At 44.8% G+C, this 25,869-nt stretch overlaps 1 protein-coding gene across 1 annotated transcript in view; it reads right to left on the bottom strand.

Annotated features, from left to right (window-relative positions):
- The window catches only part of ADAMTS9 (ADAM metallopeptidase with thrombospondin type 1 motif 9), a 186,137-nt gene that overhangs the window by 57,336 nt on the left and 102,932 nt on the right, over nucleotides 1-25,869 (bottom strand). Inside the window, exons 27-28 of the mRNA XM_075998801.1 lie at nucleotides 20,566-20,727; nucleotides 16,832-17,008 (exon numbers count right to left, since the gene is read on the bottom strand). Of these exons, the coding sequence (XP_075854916.1) occupies nucleotides 16,832-17,008; nucleotides 20,566-20,727 (339 nt within the window). The remainder of the gene's footprint in view (nucleotides 1-16,831; nucleotides 17,009-20,565; nucleotides 20,728-25,869) is intronic.

Raw genomic sequence — 25,869 nt, 5'->3', positions numbered from 1 at the left:
ACATTATTCAAGTCCTCTGTGGCTTTTTTTGTCGCCTGGTCCTGCCTATCTTTTGGTAAAGAAATGGCTCAGAAGGACCGGCATGAAAGGACAAGACGGGAGGAAATAAAAATCAGCTAAAATGTAAATGGCTTGCAACACGGAACACTTGGCGTTTAAAGTGGATAAAATTGTGTTTGATGGTTTTTCTGCACATTTAAACGGCTCTCACACTACTCTGAGATGTATTCAAATGGAAATCGAAGGATTAAGGCAAAAAAGTGTGGGAGTTGTGGACACGATTTGGGGACCAGTCAGACCTGGTTGGACAAGTTACTATTTCTTCCTTGGCCATTTTCTGCAAGGTGCTTAACCACTGCAAGCATCTGTTTCCAGTTCCATCCAACAGAGACGGAAATGATGGTGAATGCACATCTCAAACTTAACATGCTCAAAACAGAAGTCCTCATCTTCCTCCACAAATCTGTTCTTCCTATAGACTTCCTAATTTCAACCGATGGAAACCATTCTTTCACTTGTCCAGTCCCCAAAGCTCAGAGTCATCTTGACTCCATTCTTTCTCCTGTACCCTACATCCAAACTCTCAGATATTATTTGGAGCTACTATTTTTGTTTTCCAGTTTTTCTTGGACACAGGGTTTTTCACTCTGTCACTTAGGCTGGAGTGCAATGTTGTCATCATAGCTCACTGCAGCCTCAACTTCCAGGCTCAAGCGATCCTCCTGCCTCAGCCTCCCGAGCAGCTGGACTACAGGCATGTGCCACCATCCCTGGCTAATTTTTTTCTATTTTTAGTAGAGACCGAGTCTTGCTTTTGCTCAGGCTGGTCTCGAACTCCTGACCTCAAGTGATCCTCCCGCCTCGGCCTCCCAGAGTGTTAGGATTACAGGCGTGAGCCACCGCGCCCAGCCACACTACCTTAAACATCCATCAGTATCCTACCCCTTCTCACCACCTCTCCTGTGACCACTGTCACCCGAGCCACTGTGGTCTCTCATCTGAGTTGCTGCAATGGCCTCCAAATGGTCTCCCTGCTCCCTAATGATACTCCTCCTATAGCCTCCCCTGGACTCAGAAGCCAGAGTCATCCCTTTCAAACAAATTCTTGTTCCTACTCAACCAGACCCCTCCACCACCTTCAATGTCGGTGGCTTCTTGTCTCACTCAAAGCAAAAGCAAAGATCCTTCCAATGGTCTAACCCTCTCCTTCCTCTCCTTCCCTCCACAAGCTATCCCGGCTTCACCTGTAATTACCTGTCCTACAATTGCAGCCAGAGTGGCCATTTTGCCATTGCTAAGACGTGGCCGGCACACTCTTGCATTCGGTCTTAACTTGCAATACTCTTCACCAGGATATGCACGTGGCTGGCTTTTGCAGTTTCCTGTGGCATTGCTCAAAAGTCACCTGTGTAATGGAGACTTCCCCAAACCTCCTTAAATATTACATTTCCCGCCCCCTCGTCCATGCTATTCCCTATCCCTCTTCCCTACTTTATTTTTATCTATGGCACTTATCATCTTCTTTCATAATACCGTGTTTCCCCGAAAATAAGACCTACCCATAAAATAAGCCCCAGCAGGATGTCTGAGCATGTGCGCAATAGAAGCCCTACCCTGAAAATAAGCCTTAGTGCTGGGCGGTGCTATGAAAATCAGCCCTGGTGATGGGTGTGGCTATGAAAATCAGCCCTGGTGATGGGCGTGGCTATGAAAATCAGCCCTGGTGATGGGCGTGGCTATGAAAATAAGCCCTAGTGATGGGCGTGGCTATGAAAATCAGCCCTAGTGCTGGGTGTGGCTATGAAAATAAGCCCTAGTGCTGGGCGTGGCTATGAAAATCAGCCCTAGTGGTGGGCGTGGCTATGAAAATCAGCCCTAGTGATGGGCGTGGCTATAAAATAAGCTCCGGTGATGGGCGTGGCTATGAAAATAAGCCCTAGTGATGGGCGTGGCTATGAAAATAAGCCCTGGTGCTGGGCATGGTTATGAAAATAAGCCCTAGTGCTGGGCGTGGCTATGCAGGGCATCTGCACAACCCATGCATGTTGTCGCAGAGTGGGAAAGAACACGAGCAGCCCTTCTCATCTGCCCCGTGAGAGCTCTAGTGCTCCACAGGAGAGACTTGGGCTGATGGTTCTAAAGGAAATAGAGTTGTAAGACATTCAGGATGGAATTCAGGGTTTGGAGAGTTATTATGATGTTCTAGAAGAAGATGACTTAACATTTGAATAAATGTAGATTGTTGTACCGTACTAAAAAAACACACACACACACACACACACACACACATCCCCTGAAAATAAGCCCTAGGGTGTCTTCTTGAGGAAAAATAAATAAAAGACCCTGTCTTATTTTCAGGGAAACAAGGCATATGTCTTACTTTTTTGTTTTATTTGTTATTTATAATTTCTCCCCACTCTCCACTAGAATATAAACTTGATGAGTTCAAGGGATTTTCGTGTTTTGTTCACTCCTGTATCCACAGTGCCTAGAACAGTGCCTGGTTTATGGAAAACACTCGAACACTCATGGAATGTACAAATGAATGCATGCAAGATTGAATAAATAATATCCAAAACAACCCAGAGCCGCCTATCTCCCAAGAATATCTAGGGATTAAACATTCTGCACAATGCTCCGTTTATTGCCAGAACCAAATAAATAACGATTGCTCTCTCTTCTCTCTTGTCCAACACTGGCCAAGCACTCTCGTGGTTTAATATTTAATTCATAGCTACATAACTAAATATTGCACACGGGGGACATCTTAGGGAAAGTTTATCTGAGAATATATATTGTAAGACAAGCAGACCGCAAGCAGAACCTAAGAATGCTTCATTGTCCTGCAAAGGTAAGACTGACATTCCAAGTTCAGCTCCCGGCCAGGGATGCCACCATGACACCCTGAGTGTCATATCCTATTGTTTCCCCTCCCCAAAGATGCCACTTCGAGCGCCCTTTCGTCCCACGGAAAAATGCAGACACGCGGACTGAAAACAGAATACAAAGAAACTCGACGACAGACCAGAGTGGATTCTATCAAGGCTGGTATTTTTTTTTTCATCTCCGTTCTGCCTGGGACCATCTAAAAGGCAAGAAACTGAAGTCTCACACTCGTTTCAAAACAGCGTGTCTCAGTTTCGTCTTGATCTGATTCTTTTTTTTTTTTTTTTTTGAAGTTTTCTTTCCTTTAGAAAAAAGGCTCTCAAAGTCTAGGATATCCAGGATGATAAAATCAACATCAAACCCAAGATTTTGTAACTACAGTGAACTCCATGGAAGGAAACCGTGGCCATGTGCCTGCTCACTCTCTACTCCTCTCTTACGTGGAGTATTTGTGACCCAGATCTCAGGCTACGTCCAGAAGACCTAGTGCCCTCAGCTCAGCAGAACCTGTCTTTTGGATGTCCCAGTCCTTGTCATCCTAGGGCACTGGAAATGTCCCGGGGCAAAGCCAACCTGTCTCAGAGTCTGAGCTCGCTGGGCTGGACCAAGTCCAACTTTTGAGTTTCTGTGAAAGCCACGTGAAGTGTAACAATGTCCTATCCAAAAACGCAAATATTCAGCTACCCCTGACTTGTGCTAAGTATATCATAAACAAAACCAGGAATCTGGTTACAAACCCTTGGGAAACATTCAGATCCCAAGGACTCAGCTTTGGGGACTTTTACAAAGCAGAGGAGGCTAACCCAGTGTCCACTCGGACAGGGGCTTGTTTCTTTTACGAGTCCGGAATCAAAGCGAGTGTTTCTAGAAGTTTCTAAAGCCGCCCCTTCCCCAACTCGGAAAAAGGCAGCGGGAAAACATAGGGGCTACGGATTCCATCAGGTCTGGATCCAAGAATTGTTGATTGTAGGGTGTTGGGAGACTTGTTTTAACTTCCCTGCGTCTCAGTTTGCCTAGCTGCACAATGGGTATCATGAAACCCGCTTTGCAAGGATCACGTGGGGATTAGCAAGAATGCATTCGAAGCACCTGGTCCAGGCTGTGCCTCGCAGCAGATGCTCAATAAATGCGGGCCTTTGTTATTATGTCCCACTTCCAGCCAAACCCATCTGGCTGACTGCAGACCAGCACCTTCTATCTGCCCCATCAAGAAATGTAAGACAAGCAATCAGTCATCCATTGATGGCTGCGAAATGGGGAAACTCCTGCAATCAAAGCAGCGAGCTTTCCGTAGTGCCTGTGTGTTCTCATTTTTTACTTTTTTAGGGAAGACTTGCAGTGCTCAATCTATAGCTTAGAATCCCCGGTGAGATTATATTTAGGCAAAATTCAAAATTCAGTGTCTATCAGTCAGCATTTTTTCAGGATGGTGTAAAAAAAAAAAGAGAGAGATAAAAGAAAAAATTAAAAAATGAATAATATATAAAAGACAAAAATCAACAAAATTCAGTGTCTAATTTTAAAGGGCCTTGGACATAGGCCATTGGCAATTTAACATTCTAATTAATTCTGGAAGGGGGCAGCCATTGCCTTATGAAGAACCACGGTCTCTTCTACGTTGTGCACAAGTCTGTTTTTAAATAAACATTTCTGTGGTCTTCCATCAAATAAAGTTTGGGCATGGTGGGGAACATCCAATGTTTCATTAGAGCTTAGGTCCCACCAAAAAACTCTGAGGTTGATCACAGTGTCTTGGGGTCACCTTGCTTGCCTTTCCTCTACCGGTAGATTTCTCCTCTGGTGGAAGGCTTTCTTAGTCATTCTTAGTGTTTATGGCCATTGGTAGTGATCTTTGTAGGAGAAAAGAATTGAGATTGATTTTCCTTCCAGGACCGAGAAGGATACATCATCTAAAATGTTCTCTGGCCCTCTGATCTCAGGGTTGCACCTGCCAATCTGTGTATACATATATATATATATATATATGTGAGAGTCTGTTTGGCACGGAGCTTGGTAAATACACGGCATTTGCCATCTTCGGAAGCAGGAAAGATTTGCAATGTGGAAAAGAAGATGCACAGAGAGACAGGACTGCAGAAATTTTCTTTCCCAGCAGCCTATGGACAGAAAAACCAAGTTAAAAGCCACACGTCTGTAAAAGCTGATCCATCGCCTGTGTGTAGTTTCTTCTCTTGGTTTAAAACAAAACAGAAAAAAAAACAACTTAGCTGGTGGGGAAGTAACTGATTGTGGATGAAACATGATCTCAACAACATACCAGTGTGTCTCCCTCGAGAGGAGGGAGAGAGAACAACTTCATAACCTCAAAGATTTCTCTGACTTTAGAAAACAGGAATGTCATAGCAAACGCGTTAGGGCAATGCTCCAGGCTGCACCCACCTAACGTCCCCTGGGAATGTGGAAACTGAAATTCTGCTATGAAGAATCCACGGAACTTCCAGGGGTTCCCGCTGCCCACAGGGGACACCTGCCAGTGTCAGACGACATACTTGGTTGTCACAACCGAGAAGGTCCGCTATGGGCACCAAGTGGGAAGGGGCCAAGGATGCTGACGAATGTCCTACAATGCCCCAAACGGTCCCCCATGACAAAGAATTACCTGGTCCCAGATGTCTATAGAGCCAAGGTTGGCAAAGCTTGCTTTGTACCTATTCACCGTCCAGGTACCTCTGTCTTATCCCTAATCAGAAAGTCCCAGGTAAAAGGCTCTCTAGAATCAACCCTACTTTTACAAGAGTTCTCGAAGGAGAAGCCCACTCAACTTGGAGACTCAAGTCTGCACGATTCCTAGCCATTGCTGGGCTGCTACTTAGGAGACAATTCTGTCACCCATGAGAGAAGCTCTGTTTGAAACATAAAATGAAAAGGAAGCTACACGCATGGACGATCAGTGCTACTGGAATAATCCTAATGTCATGAACATGTTGAAGAGTAACCCTTGGATGCTTAGAAACGCCCACCCACATTGATGCCATTTTTTCCCCCAAAGTCCATCACTCTTGCTGCTAAAGGTGCCATGTGAAATTTCTATTGATCATTTCGGGCCCATCAGTACACATTTACAGTATCTGTCTCCTCTTCCCACGTCCACCCCTGCCCCCAAGTGAGTGGTGCTGCCGGCTGGTTTGCAAATAAATGCACAGCGTGCTGTGACAGGTTTGAGACCTCGAATTTGCAGCTTATCCTGGAAAACCTTTGTTTGGGTTTGCCTGCCCTGGCTGGCCTCCTGGGATTTCACATACATTTCACGGGAAATTCAGCTCTCTGGGACGAGAACATTGGCTCACCGGTGCCATCCCTCAGGGCTTGCGACCGTGACTTTCAACTTATAGGACTTCCTCCCTCTCCTCCCCGGAGGTACCCCTGCTGGCACTACTTCCAGGTTTGGGGTGAAGCGATTCTTTGTTGGTGGGGGCCGTGCAGTGCACCGTGGGACACTTAGCAGCGTCCCTGGCCTACCCACATGACATGCCAGCAGCCCCCCGTCCCCATTTGTGACAACCAGGCGCTGAGGGGAGGCAGGTCGCGAAGCCCTGCTGGGTCTGTGGAAACCGTGACAACGTGGAATCCACTCCCACGTACAACAACGAACAAAGGACAGACACGGGCTTCCGGACAGCACTTCCTCCCTGACATCACGTCCGCGACCCTCCACCCCAAAGGGTTCCCGGACATGGCACCCGCTGATCCAAAGACACCCAACGAGAAGGAAATCATGATCTCACTCAGAAAAGACAAAGAGCGACGCAGGAGTTTCGGTGAGTCGGCTGGGCTTTTCATGACACTCGAGGACAACAAACAGCACGCATTTTTGGGGGGAATGAAACTCTTTGGTTTTCAAAGGAATCTGGACTTTGGCAGAAAAAGGGGGGAGTCTGCGTAAGGCCAGATGTCTACCGGAATTGAGTGTCAAGACTTGCAACAGTCCAGTAGGAGAGGAAGGTTAGTAGCCCAAAAAAAAAAGGAAGAAAAAAAAATATAAAAGAATAAAATAAAAAAAAAGACTTGCAATAAAAGTTTGTGTTTCTCTGATAAAAGGGCAGCAGACAAAAAGCACCATTCCCAGACGCCTTTGGGAGGGGGTGGAAGGGGGAAGAGAGAAGAAAACCAGGGAAGACAAAATCATGGGGAAAAAAAAAAAAAACCAAGGAAAAAGTAAGAAAGATCCTATTTCCACTGAGCTCTCAGTCCAGCAACCACTTTTTTTTTTCATTATCATGTCACAGTGCAAATAAATCTGAGACTCAAAACAGCTCCCTAAAATGCGCCAGAATGTTCAAATTTGTGAAATAAATCCAGGTCTACTCTTTAGTTCCTTGTGAAGAAAAATACACACTCTGAACATATTTATGTTTCTTGAAGAAATTTAAAAAAAAAATAACTTATTTCAAAAAATTTCCAACTTCAGAGAAAAACTGTGAGATCCCAAAGTCCCTTGTGACCTCAACCAAAGTCCCCAGTCACCAGTATTTCACCACACTTTGCTCCTCCCATCTCTCTCTATACCATTATCATGTGGTCTTTGCCTGACCAGTTTGAGAGCAACTTGTAGACATAATGTCCCAACACCTACAAAACTCTAGTTCCCTGAAATCAAGGACACTCTCCTACATAAATACCACACGCCTCTCCAAGCCAGAGTATCACGATGGCTACACCACCACTGAGCCATCCTACGTCTTTAGTGATGCCCTCACTACCCGTGTGCTCTGTATTTCCATATTTCTAGACCAATGTGGTGGAAAATTTAGCCCCCGAGTAGCCGAGCTCATTCATTCACTCATTGATTTCGACAGTGTTTGCAGTATGCCGACTCTGAGCAAGGCATCAAGCTTGAACCGTGGGCCTCGTCGGCCCGAAGAGAATTAAGGTTTGGGGGGCAATGAAATAAATGATCTGGGAAACAATTTCCACTTGGAACGTGCCTGCTGTGTCTACATTTCTTCCTCTGTCTTAGATGAGATAAAGGAAGCAGACAGACCCATTCTGTGTTTTCCCCGTTAAATTCCCCTTCTCGTTATCTTACCGGTTTCCCAAACCATAACTATGTTTTTTTTATCAGTCACCTGCCACATGGACTGAGGAAGACAGCGGTAGTTGGGAGAATGGGGGTGAAGAAGGGAAGAGAACGAGAGGCCAGGACTCAAAGCTGCTGACTGTCCTACCAGTGGGCACGGATAAGAATTTTAGTATCGCCGAAAGGAGTGATTCCACTCCTTTGTAAGCTTGGTTTTAGCTCAAGGAATAGTTTGGAAGGCCTTTCAACACCTCTAATGTGTTTTTCTTCAGCCACAGAATTACTCGTATGAGAGCACTTTTTGATAAATTGTAATTTCATCACTTTTCATAATTCGCTATATATAGTGCACATAGCATCTTTCTACGACAAACCTCATTGCCGCAAACATCTGCAAAATCCCATCTCTAACACAGTTTGACCGATGATCCTAATTATCTATGCATTTATTGAATAAAGAAAAAAAACACTTTTATCACCTCAAGTGTTTCCATTTCTCTTCGTATATTAAAAACGTCATAAAGATCACCCAATGTGTGTGCTTAATAAATATTGGATGCTCTTTCCTCAGAATCTTCTAAACACTCTAGATCTTGCTCTTTACCTGGTTTAATTTTAAAAGAAACAGTTTTCTCAGGCCCATCCCCTCAATTTGCTCTGCTCATCCCCTGAGCAAAATCTGTAAATGCCTCAATTAATTCCAGAATGTTCCAGACAGTTATACTTGGCGATAACAACAACAACAAAACAATCTTAAAATTGTTGGCATCCTCTTTCCACAGAGGCTATACATTTCACAATTCCACCGACTACACCGTGATACCAGGGGATAATGTCTTGGCTGAAAGCAGTGGCTTGAGAGTCAGAAAATTCTGGGTTCGAATCCTGCTTCAGCAGTGTGACCTAGAATCAAATCGTTAACTTTTCTGATGCTGCCGGCTTCATCGCGTACAGAGGATAAACTTAGACAATGTGGGCCAACCGCACGGCATAATTCCTGGCACAAAATAAAAGCTCCAAAATGTAAGCGATTGTGACAATAAAAAAAAAAAAATCAAAGTCCTCCCTATAATCATGGGAGGAAACGCACTGTGCAAAATTAAGTAGAGGGCAATCAGCTCCTTTGTGGATAACTGAAGCCACAATATTAAATCGTTCACTTTCTGAGATATTTTAGAAGAATGTGGCTTAGGGAGAATTATTTCTCACTGTTGGGCAGGGGGCCTCAAACTTTGTAAACAGGAGGGGGCCAGTCCACTGTCCCCCAGACCGTTGGAGAGTGCGCACTGAGGGCCCGGGACGAGTCGGCTGCTAAGCAGGACAGGCAGCGGCGGCAAAAAACACCGGGCAGGCCGGATAAATGTGCTAGGCGGGTAAATGTGCATGTGGCCCTCGGGCTGTAGTTTGAGGACGCCTGCTGTAATGCTTAGACAACCTGATACCGAGTATGACAGATTAACAAATGCTTCTAGAAAACACACTACCTGCTGGATTATACTTTACGTCAGGATCTTGCCCCAAAAGGGGAAAGAAAAAACACTTTCTCTGGCCACTGGAAAAGAGAATCTTTGACATCATCAGTTAACGTGCACTCAATGTTGTTGCGTGCATTTAATTTTTTTTGGGGGGCGGGGGATAGTTTAATAGAGGGTGTAAACGTAAATGAACCCACATGGGTTTTGTTGACACTGCAGAGGCTAAGTTTGGTGAAGTGACAATTATTATAGTAATGGAGGAGACGCTGCCTCAATTCTGTTTTTTTCTGACGTGCCTTTGAAACAGAGTCCTGCAAAGCCGGCCTGCTCAGCCTTCACCCACTGGGTTCAGTGACCGTGAAAAGGTGCCTTCCAGAAACTTCTTCAAAGAGGGAATGATCGCTTGGAAGTCAAGCTTCTACGTAAGGTGGCTACCTGGTGTTTTCTCCTTTTGCCTTCTCCTAAAAAGCACCAATCAAGTCTTGCCCTCTCAACCCGCTGAGCTTGCAAACATGCTTTCTCCCTAACCGAACTTAACTGCCACGATGCACTTGAACTCTGAGATGCGCAAGAGGAGAGTTTTTGTTTTAACAGCTGCTTTGACGATGAAAGCCCTGGAGTTACTACTCATCACGACAGCTGGTTCCTATAGGGTCTCTCTTCCACCGTCTTCTGTTTTTCCTAATGCCCAGCTGTCAGGGAACACCCACCCGTGTTTCCCAAAAACGACGACACAAAACACAAGGCGACCAAGAGAATGCTAATCGTTGGATGCAAGGGCATCCCACACAGGGACTCCGCACATGCTGACCTTAGGTTTTCCTCCCCAATTCACTTTTAGAAGTTTATTGATGCCCTGGCTAGTTTATTATTAATTGCTAAAGATGTCCCGATCCATGCCTGAGGTTGCCCTGTCCAATATGGTAGCCACTGGCTACAGGTGGCTATTTAAATCTAGAGTAAATAAAATTAAACAAAACCAAAATTACAATTTCCTGGTCATTTAAACACATTTCAAGAGCTCATCATTAGCCACGTGACTCTAGAAGCTTCCATATTGGAAAGCAAAAGAGAGAGAGAGAACATTTCCGTCGCTGCAGAAAGGTATTGGACTCTGTTGGCCAAGGCATAGCTTCTGTCTTATAAGAGAAAGGGCTGCAGATCTTGCTAAGAACGACAGGTTCCCGGGTTCATCCGATATGCGTTATCTTCTGTACTACCCAAGAGACATACACTTCTCTTTTTCTATAAATTTTCTATTTTTATAAATTTCTAGAAAGGAAACTCGCGCTCCTGAAACCCATGCATGCCAACGATCCCACTCTGGAGGAGAGAACAACAAGGAGCAAAGAAGAGGGCGTGGCCGTCCACGCCTTCCAGATCTTTCCGTCGGTTTCGTTAAATAACAAAGGGGAAAAGGGACTCCCGGACCACGGAAGGCTGGGAGAAGGCAGAAAATCGGGTCCTCCATACTGATCCCCGGCTCTCACTCCACCGAACCCACCTCTGCATTCTAATGTCACCGTGAATAGAAGCGTATTCCCCGTTAGGGTTCTAAAAGTTCCATGCCATTGGCCAGGCAGCATTTATCGCTGAAAATGACTGGGCAATTGCACATTTAAAAGCTAGGATTGCTAATTGATATGTATTGAGCAAATACCATCAGCAACCATGAATATATATATATATATATATACACACACACCCTAATAGCAATTTTTATTTTTATGGTGGTGGTGGGGGGCAGCTGCCAGGAAAAACCAAAGTATGGGGTCTTTAATTATATGTGTTTAGTTTTCTTCATTTAATACTAAAATTTGTCTTGCCCCATTAGAATGGATAGGTCTGACTTATTCATTGCTAAAATCCTTGATCCCTAGAACAGTGCTTGGCCCACAGTAGGCACTGAAAGAGTATTTGTTGACAAATGAATAACTTTTTTTTTTTTTAAAGGAATAACCCATACTTTTTTACTCCTCCCATCCCTCCCCAAAAAATAAATCGTCCTCAACTGTCGTCACTAATCGCCAGGATTCCCTCCAGCCAATTATACTGGGACTCAAGTTCTACCTCCCACTCCACATTCCCAAGTTGCTATTCCTTTCAGTTCCAGAAGGGCAACTCCATGACACGAGACCGGGAGAAGACCTACACTCCTCCTCAGATCCAATAACCTCCTGCTCCACTCCTCCCCGCGTTTGGAATTTTCAAGCCCATAAAAATAGAAATCTGCCAAGCTACCAGGAAATAGCTACCAGAAAGAAAGAACTGAGTCTTTCATAGGCATACAATCACTGCAAATACCGAAAAAAAAAAAATATTAAAAGCTTGCAAAGCATTATCTCCAATGAAATAGATACAGGCAAGTGTTTGGATTATTCTGAACACATTGGAGATGAATTCTACACTGAACTCAAGTAAACACTGTAAATCCATATAAGATTTTGCTCCTCAAAAAACTGTCTTATTTTTTTTGTTTATTCCATACTGATATAGCCAAAGAATGTGGCCATTATTTTTCATAAGTGCTGGCAATATGTTTAAAATGTGTCTTCATTTTAGTAAAAATACAAAACATATTAAAAACACATATGCATTATTATGTGATATTCCTTATAGTCAAAATCTTGATATCACCTTTCTAACATGGCTAAAATTACATCTTTCAAATGACAGAGAGGGATGTTTTGCCATTCCCCAAATAGTTGTTGGACATTTTTCATAATTGCTGGTTATGGGAATTTAGCAGTGACAGTAATGAGTTTGGATCTTCTGCTGCTACAGTCAAATGGATGATGTCAAAATTAGCTACACAGTATTTGAGGTTAAAGTTTCAGTTTTAGGCACATCCTTTTGTGAATATAAAAAAGGAGCCTAAGCACTGATTCTGAACATAGGCTGTTTGTTTCCACCGAAATAAGATTGATCTAGTCAGTACAATGACCCCGAGACTGTATCACTGAAGTAGATTGTCACTTTGTCAAATGGGTTTTAACAGCACCTCTCTCACGGGGTAGAACAAGAGCATTAATGTGATGTGTGTTTGCTTAACCTGGCCTGGTACATGGGAAATACTCTGTAGAAGTTAGCTATTATCATCATCTACTTGGAAAAAGTCATCTTATTAAAAAAAAAAAAAGTCTGACTCATACAGGAACCCCCTTATTTGGGTCTCCTCACTCATAAGTATCGTAATAAACTACAGTGCAAAATGTAGGCTCAGCAAGGAAATGACGTCTCATTAGGCCTCCCCTGTCACTTTTATGATTTAGATTTTTTTTTGCAAAGGGTACGCTCTCTTGAAATGTCCAAGTTGATTGCTATAGTCCTTTTTAATTTTTCTTCAACAAGAAATGTTTTCCTGAAATGGAAGGCAGGTGAACAAATAACAAAATTGGCCAATGTTGGAAGGCTTTTCCTGTTCTCTAAACACGAGGAATAAGGTGCAATCAAATTTATGCACATTGGATTTGCTTTTTCCTGTAACTAGCTTCTCTTCTGTGTTTAGAACCACTTCTCTCTAATCTCTCATTTTGTCTTCTGGCCATGTTTTGTCATTATCTACAAATTCAATAAATGGAACGTTCATATTTCATAGTTGAGACTCCACGACTCAGGACAACAGCATTAGAAAAAATACCCAACAAAATGTTAAGCCTCATACATTTTTGTTTATATAACTAAGCATCATTTCCAATTCAGAAATATTTCATAAAGATCCCTTTAAAATACACGCTTTGAGCTACCCAGTTACACAGAGCTTGGCACTGGGCTACTCAGATTGGAGGGAGATTGTACAGGTTGGAGAGAATTTACAAAATTAAAATGCATCTTCTTAAACCAAAAGAAACATATACATTCATGTCTAATTCACATCGCCTACTTGCCTTTACATTCTGCTGATAAACACTGATTTTTAAACATTGCATATAAAATTAAATAACATGAAAAAAATAAATATGCTTTATTATTTAAACACATAGAAATCTGTGCTGCTCAAAATATTCAGAAAATACTAGGCGTGGCTGCTTAAAACCGTGTTTAGAAAACATGGGGGTGATATTTACAATCTTTATTTTTTTTTTTCTACAGGATAGACGCAGTGAGGTTATAAAAACACTAATGTCAAACATTTTCTCTTGCTACCTATAAAAGCTGCAAACTTTAATACCAAAATGAGGTAGATACAAATTCATAAGTTGGCCAGGCAGAAACAAAAGCACAGTTCCTCCGTGAGCTCATAAATTCTCATTATTTGGGTCGACAGGCATATTCCAATGCACCTAAAAGGCACGGCTCAGAAAACACTTTTAGGTTTGTCATAAAAACCCAAACAAGCCATTTCTCCTAAGGAAAACCACAGCCTCCATGGTGGTCAGCAGGTGGACACATGGCAGTGCACAAAGGAATATCAAAGAACCATCTCAGATATATGGAACCGCCTAGCAGACTTTTAAAACTTTAATTACCTAGATGCATGGGCTTGCTCTAGAATGCTCTGGATTTTCCCCCTACTTTCTGCTGTGGTTTGATAGAACAGGAGCTCTCCTTCCAATTGATCCTTCTAGCCGGGGGACCTGTGCTTTTTGACTACTGAGGATTTTGCTGGGGCTGGCTGCAGTAGGTGATGCAAAGGCAGGTTAGTTGAAGACACATATTGTTTTTTCAAAAAAAAAAAAATAATAATGACCAAACAAGAGTCCAAGGACACATTTTTTTTTTAAAAAAAGATAGAACAGGCTGAATTTTTAGAGGATGGTTTTCAAAAATCATGATTCTTAACTTCTGCAATTGACTTGAGCCGGAACCAAATGTCGGTCTAAAATGGGCACCTGAATTCTAAGTTATCATAGAAGCTTCATTTTGGGGATTCTGGAAGCCAAATTAAGGGTGATGCGGGGTTTCTCTTCTAAATGCTGCTCTTTAGTAACAAGTGTTGATAAGTAACAAGCTATCTGCATTTTGACCTTGCAGAAGGCTAACTCATACAGCACAGTTGTGCCTTGACATTATTATCTTTACTGCTAGGGAGTACTGGGGGAGAGAAAGCAACCAGGCAGAAGGACTAATTGCTACTCTGGGTCTCTAAAAAATCTAATTTGCTTTCTGTTGAAAGCAACATGTTAGCACCTCAAATATACTTTTTGCTGTTGTTAATTTCACCGTCAGTTACAATGACAAAGCACCATCGAAGTGGCTTTATGGCTATTAACACAATTCACTGAGGTATGCTGCAATTTAGAATCACTAAGACAGGATACCAAGGCATCCACAGAAATAAACATGAAATTAAACTCCAAATCCTACAGTTTAAGAATCTGAAAGACTGTCCTCTTAACACACGTAGTTAGGAAAAGTGATATATCACAAATGTATCTACTTAAAGAAAATGCTCTTAATTTTTTTTTTTTTTTTTAAATCACAAGTAAAAAGCCTTGCACAAGTGGTCTTGCTTTTAGGCTTGTAGAGGTTTTAAATGCATATCTGAATAATGATCACTTTATAAAGAAAGCATTAAAATCATCTACGCAGCAAAACTGTTTTTAAAATCCATGCATTTGCTTCTGTGCCTACTAGAGCTTTAGAATTTCTCTCTTTCTCTCTCTTCTTCTATTTCAGAAAACTATGCACAGGCTCAAGAAGAACAACTGCATTAAATAAAATCCATGTCTTCAGTTAAAATAATTAGCAGTTCATGTTTTAAAATTTAAACATTTATGCTCTTAAAGTATCTATGGGAGATTCTGCATAAAAAAATTTGAGCTATATTCAAAAAGTGTTGAAGGAAGAGAATGCTGTGGAAATTAATGGATAATTCTCTAGGACTATGCTGTCTCCCTGTTTTCCCAAATAATTCTTCCTAAAAGAAAAATATGGTGTGATCAATGGAATTAGAGTTTGGAGAAGGGAAATACGGATTTCTTTTTTTTCATCAAACCACAGGAGTATGCAATGAAGAGTCTTGTGTAACCCTTTCTAAGGGTTAAGAGATTTTTTTTTTGCTCAAAATTAACGAAATATTACTTTTTAGAGAGCCAGTAGACTTTTGAAACATAACTCTTGTCAGTGTTGCTATTGGTTGAGTGAACAGGGTGAAAATATAATGAGCTCAAGAGGGAAAATTTGATGAAAAATAATACATAACAGGTGATTAGGGAAGCTGGGAATTTCAGAGGATGTTTATGAGAGTCTAAGGTTATTTCTGATCTTCTCGAAAAATGTTCATTTTGGAAGCATGCCATTATTGTAGGCAAAAAGGTACATCTGACTCAGAGAAGCATTTTTTTTAAGCTCTTGAATAAAAATCCTTAGAACCCAGCTAAATAATACCAGATGAGATAATGCTCTAAATTCTCCTAGATTTCTACTTAATGCAAAAGCACGGTGGGTTTACAGCTAGTGTTAGACCTGCAGACATTGAAACCCTTAACTCTTAGAAGCGTCAACAAATCTTAACCATGTCACCCCACCTAATCTGCTCTTGAGAAATGGTTAATACTTTTCCCCCAGAACCAGGTGAAATACAAAAGGTCCTGGTCTGACTTAACTCTAGTACTAAATTCAACTTCAGTGCAATTGCTGTATTTACAGGGCCGATTACGTATTTCCATGAAACGGGCCCAAACGGCTACGCAGCTGGTGACACGACTCAGCCAAAGTCTTGTTTTGACCCAGCCGATCCTTTCCGTTTGCCAAGAGCTGCCCCTGAAGTCTGCATTCGTATTTACAGTGGCAAACCTGTGTCACCATGCCAGCTGCTAGCTTAGCAGGTAGGAAATGAAGACCAGGACCAAAGCAAAAAAAAAAAAAAAAAAAAGAAAAAAAGAAAAAAGAAAAGGGTGGGGTGGTGGTTCTCAAACGGGCTTCCTGTCCGGCTGGAAGAGACAGAACATTCCAGACACCACAAAAGGCACCACCGGGGGGTCACTGATTGCACGGTGGGTCTTTTGCATTTTCAGAAGGGTTTTAGTCTATTTTGCAGGCACAGCCTTGTGGGGATTAACGTTGAGAACGGGACCCCCAAGTCACACCCAGGCAAACAGCGTAGTCACCCAAGGAAAGAAAATCGCTTTGGCCTCAATAAGCAGGTTGTCTTTCCCCAGAGTCAAGACGACTAAAGCTCAGAAAAGGAAAGAGTCCCTGCTATCTATGGGGCCGCCTGCTGGCGTCCCACTGCACACAGGTGCGTGCAACGTCAGTCCCTCCAGGAAGAGACAGCCGCTTCTAGGGACCAGGTCCCCAGCGAGGGGCACGTGCTCCGTTAGGTCGCTCTGGCGACATCCCGGACAGCGAATGCTACCGCGCGACGCCGTGGGGAGACCGTCAGACTAGTCCTGGCACGGTTTGCGGGACGCCCCTGGGCGCGTGACATGCACCTGTCGCCCCGCGGTTAGAGAGGCAGGCTAGCGAGCGGGAAGGGTTAGGGCCGTACCGGGTTCCAGGGGCCGGCACTCCACGCGGCGTCCCGGGGACAGGCGTGCGTGTTGCACTGCTCCCGGTCGGGCGGCTTGTCCAGGATCTCGCAGCTCAGGTCCGGGAACCGCTCCCCGTTGGCCCGGTGGCAGGCCACCAGCCTGGTCCGCACCCCTCCGCCGCACGGCTGGCTGCACTGCAGGGACGGGAAGGAAAGGCTGCGCTGATTCTCTCTAGAGGGTGAATGGCAAACTTCCTTTTCCCCCAAGGAACGGTTTTCTAGCAAATTCTATCATGGCATTGGGCGAGATGGAACCAAGTCAAACTGGTATGCCAACCGTGAAATGCACAACAGGCCTGAATGGTTATTATTATTATTGTTATTTTTGTATTGGTATTGGTTATTTTTTTTTTTGGTATTTATTTTTTTTTGTATTAGTATTGGCTATTTTTTGGGGTATTTTTTTTTGTATTGGTTATTTTTTTGGTATTTATTTTTTTGTATTGGTTATTTTTTTGGTATTTATTTTTTTTGTATTGGTATTGGTTATTTTTTTTTGGTATTTATTTTTTTTGTGTTGGTATTGGTGATTTTTTATTTTTTTAAATTTTTGTTGTTGTTGTTGTTGAGATAGAGTCTCATTCTGTTGCTGGGCTAGAGTGCTGTGGCATCAGCCTTGCTGGGACTACAGGCATGCGCCACCGTGCCCGGCTAGTTATTTTTCTATATATTTTTAGTTGGCCAATTAATTTCTTTCTATTTTTTAGTACAGATGGGGTCTCGCTCTTGCTCAGGCTGGTCTCAAACTCCTGAGCCCCGGGACGAGTAGCCGGTGGTGGCGGGAACGCCGGACAAAGTTCTGACGCTGGGCTAGATCCAAACGCCCGAGCAGGAACAGGCTGTATTTCTTGGACGGAGCTGCTGCTCTCGCATCCAGGAACCCTGACGCTGGGTCTCCCCGCTGGGCCAAGGCCAGCTCTCCCCCACGGAACCTGGAACCATCTGCCCCGCGCTGACAGCAAGCACCCCAGCAAATCCGCAGTCCGCCCTTGGCCCGGATCCAGTGACAGGAGCCGAATGACAGGCCCCGAGGGACAGAACTTCCCGAGGGGTTTTGGGAAACCCAGCCGATGAACGAGTCACCAAGCGTCACCCCCCTCTCCGGAATGACATCACTGGCAATGAGAGTCACCGACAATCCGCCGTGACCGCCCGGGGCTGCCCCAGATTACCTGTATGAAACCGAGAGATGCAGACACGCACACGGTTTCGGTTGGCCACGGGTGTAGACTAACATGCCCAGCAGCTCATCTGTGTCTGTATTCCCCTTTCTTGGCACTGGGGGCCTCCAAGATGTTAATTCTCATGCTTTATTGGATAAATCTTACAATCAAGACAGAACAACTCAACAAGCTTTAAGTGTGTACTCTCTCTGCGGATTACAATAGACCCTTGGGAAATTGAACATAGAGTAGTAAGCATCTATGCCCCATATGTAATAGGTATAATAGGGGCTCAAACCCCCATTTAATCATAATACTACTATTAATGATGATTATTATTAATACTAATTATTAATACATTATTATAACACTGTGTTTCCCCGAAAATAAGACCTCCCCATAAGATAAGCCCTAGCAGGATTTCTAAGCATGTGCACAATAGAAGCCCTACCCCGAAAATAAGCCCTGGTGGTGGGCGTGGCTATGAAAATCAGCCCCAGTGATGGGCGTGGCTATGAAAAATCAGCCCCAGTGATGGGCGTGGCTATGAAAATCAGCCCTAGTGATGGGCGTGGCTACGCAGCACATCTGCACAACCCATGCATGTCGTCGTGGAGCGGGAAAGAACACGAGCAGCCCTTCTCACCTGCCCCGTGAGAGCTCTAGTGCTCAACAGGAGAGATTGGGGCCAGTGGTTCTAAAGGAAATAGAGTTACAAAAAATTCAGGATGGGATTCAGGGTTTGGAGAGTGATGATTATTTTCCAGAAGAAGACGACTTCACTCTATTTGAATCAATGTAGATGGTTGTACTGTATTTAAAAAAAGATAACACATCCCCTGAAAATAAGTCCTACTAGGGTGTCTTCTTGAGGAAAAATAAATATAAGACCCTGTCTTATTTTCGGGGAAACACGATAAATTGAACATAGAATAGTAAGCATCTAAGCCTGATATGTAATAGGTATAATAGGGGCTCAAAGCCCCATTTAGGCCAGGCGCGGTGGCTCACGGCCTGTAATCCTAGCACTCTGGGAGGCCGAGGCGGGAGGATCGCTCAAGGTCAGGAGTTCGAAACCAGCCTGAGCAAGAGCAAGACCCCATCTCTACTATAAATAGAAAGAAATTAACTGGCCAACTAATATATATAGACAAAATGATCCGGGCATGGTGGCGCATGCCTGTAGTCCCAGCTACTCGGGAGGCTGAGGCAGGAGGATCGCTTGAGCCCAGGAGTTTGAGGTTGCTGTGAGCGAGGCTGATGCCACGGCACTCACTCTAGCCTGGGCAACAAAGTGAGACTCTGTCTCAAAAAAGAAAACCAAAACCAAACCCATTTAATAATAATAGTACTATTAGTGACTATTATTAACATTAATTATGAATGCATTATTATAATAGCAGTTAATCAATGGCGCCTGTGTGCTAGGCATGTGACAGGCACTACGTCGAATCACAGCCATGAAGACTGGGAAGTTGGGGCTGTCATCACCCCCACTGGCAGATCAGGATAGAAACACCTGGCAAAGCGACACACTATTCGCCAAGGTCACAGGTTTGGAAGAGGCAGGGCTGGGGATGGGACGCAGTTTTGTCTGTCCCAAATACTGCACTTCCCTGTATTGGTCCAGCAAGCAACTCTGAAAAGGTTAACAGCTGAAGAATGTCATTATTTGAGACTATACAGGCAATTCTCCACTAATACAATGAAAACACATCATCTTTCCCAGGAAGAATAATTACCCTTATTTATTCTGCCTTCACCAGGACTTTGGCATCTGGGGGGACATTATGCCATGGCAACTAAGGTGTACCACAAACACCCCAAAACTACGCAGAAGATGGCCAGACTTCCATGGGCCAACTTAATCCATGTTTTCAATCACTTTAAAAGCACCCCCCATTTTTTAATCATCAGAGATGAACAAACAACTTTTAAACCTGATTTTATCAGACTCTTCCCTTGTTTTCTTCTCCTATGTATTCAGCTTGCCTCTTAGTGGTCATAAGTGTACTTTATTTTATTTTATTTTTTGTGAGACAGAGTCTCACTCTGCTGCCCGGGCTAGAGTGAGTGCCGTGGCGTCAGCCTCACTCACAGCAACCTCAGACTCCTGGCCTCAAGCAATCCTCCTGCCTCAGCCTCCCGAGTAGCTGGGACTACAGGCATGCGCCACCATGCCCGGCTAATTTTTTTTATATTTTTTTAGTTGGCCAATTAATTTCTTTCTATTTATAGTAGAGACGGGGGTCTCGATCTTGCTCAGGCTGGTCTCGAACTCCTGACCTCGAGCGATCCTCCCGTCTCGGCCTCCCAGAGTGCTAGGATGACAGGCGTGAGCCACCGTGCCCGGCCCCGTAAGTGTACTTTACAAATAGTCCAGAATTATTAAAGGTCTCCTGGTTACTCCCAAATCCAGAAGCTTCTACCAGAGCTAGTCCCTCCTTCCTTAAAGCAAGACAGGGAGCGAGCTACCGTCGGGCCAGCACCATCGCTGCGCGTGGTTTGGGGAGCGGGTCCCCCTCTCACCTCGCCCCAGCTGCCGTAGGCCCACTGAGGACACGGGCCGGATTCACAGGCTCTCTGCTCGTCCGGCTTGATCCTCTCCACGCAGTCGTGGGCGGCGTACCCGTTCTCGTCCTGGCACACGACGACCCGCCGCTGGGACCCGCCGGCACAGGTGCTGGAACACTAAACACGCAGCCGCAAGTTAGCCCCACCGCCCTCTCAGCCTTGGGACACAGAGGAGCAGCGGGTGGAGAGGCCAGACACACACGTGATGGAAAGCGTCCTCAAGCCATCCGGCGGGGACCCGAGGCTGTCAGGGTCTCCGAGAACTCCCTGCAGCGGGGCCGTCCAGGTGCGCAGGATATAAACACACCTGGAGGGCAGGCAGGATGGGGCTCCCCTCTGGCACGCTCCAGGCCCCCCACGGGGGGGGGGGTTCATAATTGCCCACCGAGTGACAACACCTTGTGACTTCCAAAGCCGCCCATTTAACACCCTCCCTTTATCCCCTCTGCATCTCAGACAGGTACGGAGGTGTTGGCGGACACCACGGTTTACTTTGAAATCCTTTTCTCTTCTAAACTCCAAGAGCCTACTGAGAACCAATATCTGACTTCTCCCTCAACACGGAGGTCCTATTACACGCTTAGCGAGTTGCCAGTGGCGGAAACGAAGATTCTGGAAGAACTCATGCAATTACTCCAGGAAAACATCACGGCATGCCACTTAAGACATCACTGCCTAGATCAGGGGGTCCTCAAACTTTGTAAACCGGGGGGCCAGCTCACTGTCCCCGAGACCGTTGGAGTGTGCACACTGTGGGCCCGGGACGAGTCGGCTGCTAAGCAGGACAGGCAGCGGCGGCAAAAACACACACCCAGAGGAGGGCCGGATAAATGTGCTAGGTGGCCCCCATGTGGCCCTCGGGCTGTAGTTTGAGGACACCTGGCCTACAAGATAAACGGTCCTCTCTCTCCCTTTACAACAAACAGCCTAAAACTTCAGTGGCTAATGGTGGCAGGATCTGTTTTATTTATTTTTCGCTTCCCCAGTGAACTTAGCTGCAACCCATCTGGGCAAACGTCTCTTGAGCTGTACTTTCGGTTCTAACACACACACGGCCTCTCTCTCATAGTCGTTCATCGTTTCATGTTTGCATGTGTGTGTGTGTGTGTTTTTCGTTTCCATAACGTCCTTATCTTTCCAAACCCAATGTGTTTGCTGATATCCTGCACGCTGACTCTTCAGCTGTAAAATCGGTCTGCCTGTAAAAGAACCATCTGGTCCTCAAAGCAACGCATTTCCCAGGAACTATCAGGACTCAAGCTGCATTTCTTTGCAAAAGCGTGTTTTTAGCTCCAGGTTCTGAAGGCTGACTCATGCTGTCTATGCAACCTTAGCTCAAACTAATATTATGCTCAAACTCTGCTCAGATCATGCTCCTTGCTAATCAGCTCCTTCCGTATCAAGACGTGACTACCCTTTGTTTCTGACTACACTGGACGACTGTTCCATGTCCCTGCCTACGCTGGTCAAGCTATAAGTGACTTAGAAGATGCACCCTAATCAACATCTACAATTTCATTTTACAATGGGTATAATTCTTAAAACGTGGAGCAGGATAAGAGATGTATTAGCTCTGTCCGAGAAAACCAGCTTAGGACAGAGAACTGTCATTTTAATTAGCTCTGTCTGGGGACCACAATTTAAAACGTCAGAAAGTGACTTCCATGTTGTGCGCATAGACCTGCGATCTATACTTGGGCCCTTGAGTTTTTCCCTTGAAAATATAAGCTTGTATCATTCCTTTAGGATGTCACCTGTGAACTTTATTGCCCCCAGTGAAATGGTTAGACTTCCTTCCAGGAAGGGCTCCATGCTATATATAACTCAAGGGTCCCCAAGCTATGGCGAGCTGTACAATGATTTCATTGTATATCACAATGTAATAGTAATGGAAATAAAATGCACAATAAATGGAATGCCCTTAGAATCATCCCGAAACCACCCCCAGCCTCCCTGGTCTGCGGACAAATTGCCTTTGAGGAAAACGGTCCCTGGTGCCCCAAAGGTTGGGGACCGCCGTTATGTCCCCATGATCCCCTATCATGCCAGGTCACGGGACTTGCCGCCTGGTCCCATGAGTTACCGGAAGGAAACGCTCTGGAAATCACGTGACACTTGCTCTCCAACATGGCTGACTGGAGCAAGACGGACACGTGACCCAAGGCCAGCCCATGTGCAGTGACCGCCCAGTGACCAATCAGACCTTCCTACTGAGTCACCTGACGCACTGCAGATGGCTCTCAGGCGGAACCAAGCAGTTGAGCTGCACGTGCTTTTGGTTTCTCAGAGACGGGGTCTCGCTCTGCCACCCCGGCTAGAATGCAGTGGCTCGAACACAGCTCACCGAGCCTCAAACTCCTGAGGCTCCAGTGATCTGCCCGAGCCTCCCGCCTGGGCCTCCTGAGTAGCTGGGATCACAGGTGTGAGCCACTGTGCTCAGTTCTCACTGCACATTCTCGCACTTTCCGAATCCCAGGCCGGCTTAAGTCTTTACACCCCATAGACAGGAGAAGTGTCGCACATAATCTTTCTCTGGGGGGGGGGGGTCTACTTTTGCCATTATTTGATTACAACGGATTCTCAGTCCCATCCCCATGTTGCAGACTGTCCCTCTGGACTTCTTTTGCCGACAGGGCTCCCGTCTGCTTTAGATGATAACATTTTCCCAGGTAAAAGATTTCTTTGAACAAACCCGGCACCTATTAGTGAAAACGTAAATGAGATTTGTCATCTAGACTAGACACGACAAGGGAGACTGGTCTTTCGGGAAGGAAAGGGTGAGGGAATATTCATTTTTCCTACCTGTCTAACACACTTCCCCTTCCATCTGGCAGCCCAATTTTTCCTTAAAATAACCCATCCTCCCCTTGGTAGCTGCCATCTTGGTCTACCTATCATGATATTCTGCCCCTTCCTGCCCAGGGGGAGGGCAATCAGACCCCTCCCTGGGAATTTGAATGAATCCTCAGCCAAATAACTCAAGGGTGGTACAGAGCTGGAAGAGATTCATTGAGACAGAAACTGCCTAAAGAAATTGTCCCTTAGTCACCCCTCTCTGGAGACCAAGGGTTGGCAAACCTTAGCCCAAAGGCCCAATCTGGCCTGCCACCTGTTCTTACAAATAAAGTTTTATTGGTACGCAGTGGTGCCCACTCATTCACACACTGTCCATGGCTGCTTTTAATGCTGTAAACAACAGAGTGGATCAGTTTGGTCCACACAGCTGAAAAGATTTATTATCTGCCCCTTTGCAGAAAAAACTTTGCCAACCCCTTGAGCTAGATCTCTAAAGAGGCTCTGGCCCCTCCCATTCCTACTGGGGCTAAATGAGCAGTTTCAGTTTGTTTGTTTTTCTTGCAACGTGAGAGAGTCGGTTTCTTTTCTATTGTTTGCAAAACCCCTAATTGGTAACATTAGGGAAAAACTCGCAGAGGGTTCAAGTTTATGCAGAAATCTGCTGTAAAGTCAAGTTCTGACTCCAGAAATCATGGAAAAACTTGATTGCTATTCTCTAAGTGTTTATGATATTTTGCTGCCTTTTTCTGCCACCAAAGGCAGGGAGACCAGGTACAGTGTGTGTTCTGTACAATGCAAAGATGCATGTACATCCTTCATGCTCTTGGTGTAGGTCACACTTGTCCCATAAGGCCTGAAAATCCCATTGTCCAGCGTCAGCCTCACTCCACTTAGGAAAGAAAAAAAAAATCCCCAAACAAAAACCAGGCACAGCTGAGGAAAAGAAAGGTCTCACCCATTGTTAACAAAAAGCTTACCTAACCCTCCCTAATTAAGAACTCCGCCCCGGGGCACAATCATTCAGTCTTAAAGGACTGCATCATTCCCAAATGTGGCCCTAAATAAGAATATGATTTCACTGTTTTTTTTTTTTTTTTTTTTTGTTTTTTTTTTAAATCCTAGTGCTATCTTTAGAATGCACATGCGTGAGTTTTGAATTTTTTTCAGCCAGGAAAACGCATGGGACCCTCTGTGATTAACTCATCTGTTTACACTTTTATTTCTTAGAACCGAAATCCTTTCTGGCCCAGGCAAAAGGAGCCTCAAAGTGGGAGGCAAGAGAGAGGGGACTGGGTGACCTGAGCTGCCCTGCATGGAGCTGGCCGTGGGGACACATGGCAGTGGCTAATTAGTATTTAAGGGACAGCACATCTAGTTTACTGGAACAAGACCCCAGTGGGAAACAGACAGCCAACTTCCAATTCTTTTTGGTGCAGAAATACTTAAACAGAATTAGCAGTACTAGAAGTAAACAATTAACTTCTAGCAATTAAACAGTTCTAGCAAGTAAACAATTAACTTCTAGCAGTACTAGAAGTAAACAGTCAACAATTAAAAAGAAGACCCCTGAATGATTAGCAAGCACCAAACTACGTCACTACCCAAGGCCCCTTGCTACTTTACTCTTCCCGGAGTGCCATGACACACGTCCAATATCCACGACAAATTTTTTGGGGGGAGGGGGGTGGTTAGAAAACTTATTCAGTAAAAAATCTAAAACATTCCAAAGCACATTTTTCTTTTTTGATATTAAATATTTTTTCAAGGCCTTCCTGATTTGCCTTGACCTCCTGAGCTCAAGCGATCCTCCTGCCTCGGCCTCCCAGAGTGCTAGGACGACAGGCGGGAGCCACCGCGCCCGGCCGAACTTCCTAATCTGAAGGATAGATATAATGCGAATGATAATAAGAAAGACGACTGTCAACATTTATTAATTTCTTTGCGGCAGGCAGCGTGCAAAGCGCTCTATTGGCATTGTATTGTTGAATTCCTACAACACCCCAAGAAAGCAGGCATTACTGTTATCCTCCTTTTACAGATGAGGAAACTGAGGCTCAAAGAGGAGAGGGGGAAGTGGCTGAGGTCCCCAAATTTAAAAGTATCCAGGCTTTGGATCCCACTGAGGCATGCTCCCCCAGAGCCAGGGCTGGCGTCATTAGGTTGTGGCATTTCTCTCCTAAGGACAAATCTTACCTAGACTAGTATTTCCCCCCACCCCCCGAAACCATGACAACAGTCTACCGCAAATGACACCACGCCACTTTGAGGCTGCAAAATACTAAGAAGGGAAGCGATTTTCATTAAGAATTCCTTTCCAGAAAAGTTTCTCTGTCCTTTTTTTTTTTTTTTTTTTTTTGAGACAGAGTCTCACTGTGTTGCCCGGGCTAGAGTGAGTGCCGTGGCGTCAGCCTCGCTCACAGCAACCTCCAACTCCTGGGCTCAAGCGATCCTCCTGCCTCAGCC

The sequence above is a fragment of the Microcebus murinus genome, chromosome 30, assembly GCF_040939455.1.
Source record: "Microcebus murinus isolate Inina chromosome 30, M.murinus_Inina_mat1.0, whole genome shotgun sequence".
Lineage (NCBI taxonomy): Eukaryota > Metazoa > Chordata > Mammalia > Primates > Cheirogaleidae > Microcebus > Microcebus murinus.
The sequence above is the reverse complement of the archived record's forward strand: the minus strand, read 5'-3'. Positions and strand labels throughout refer to the sequence as shown.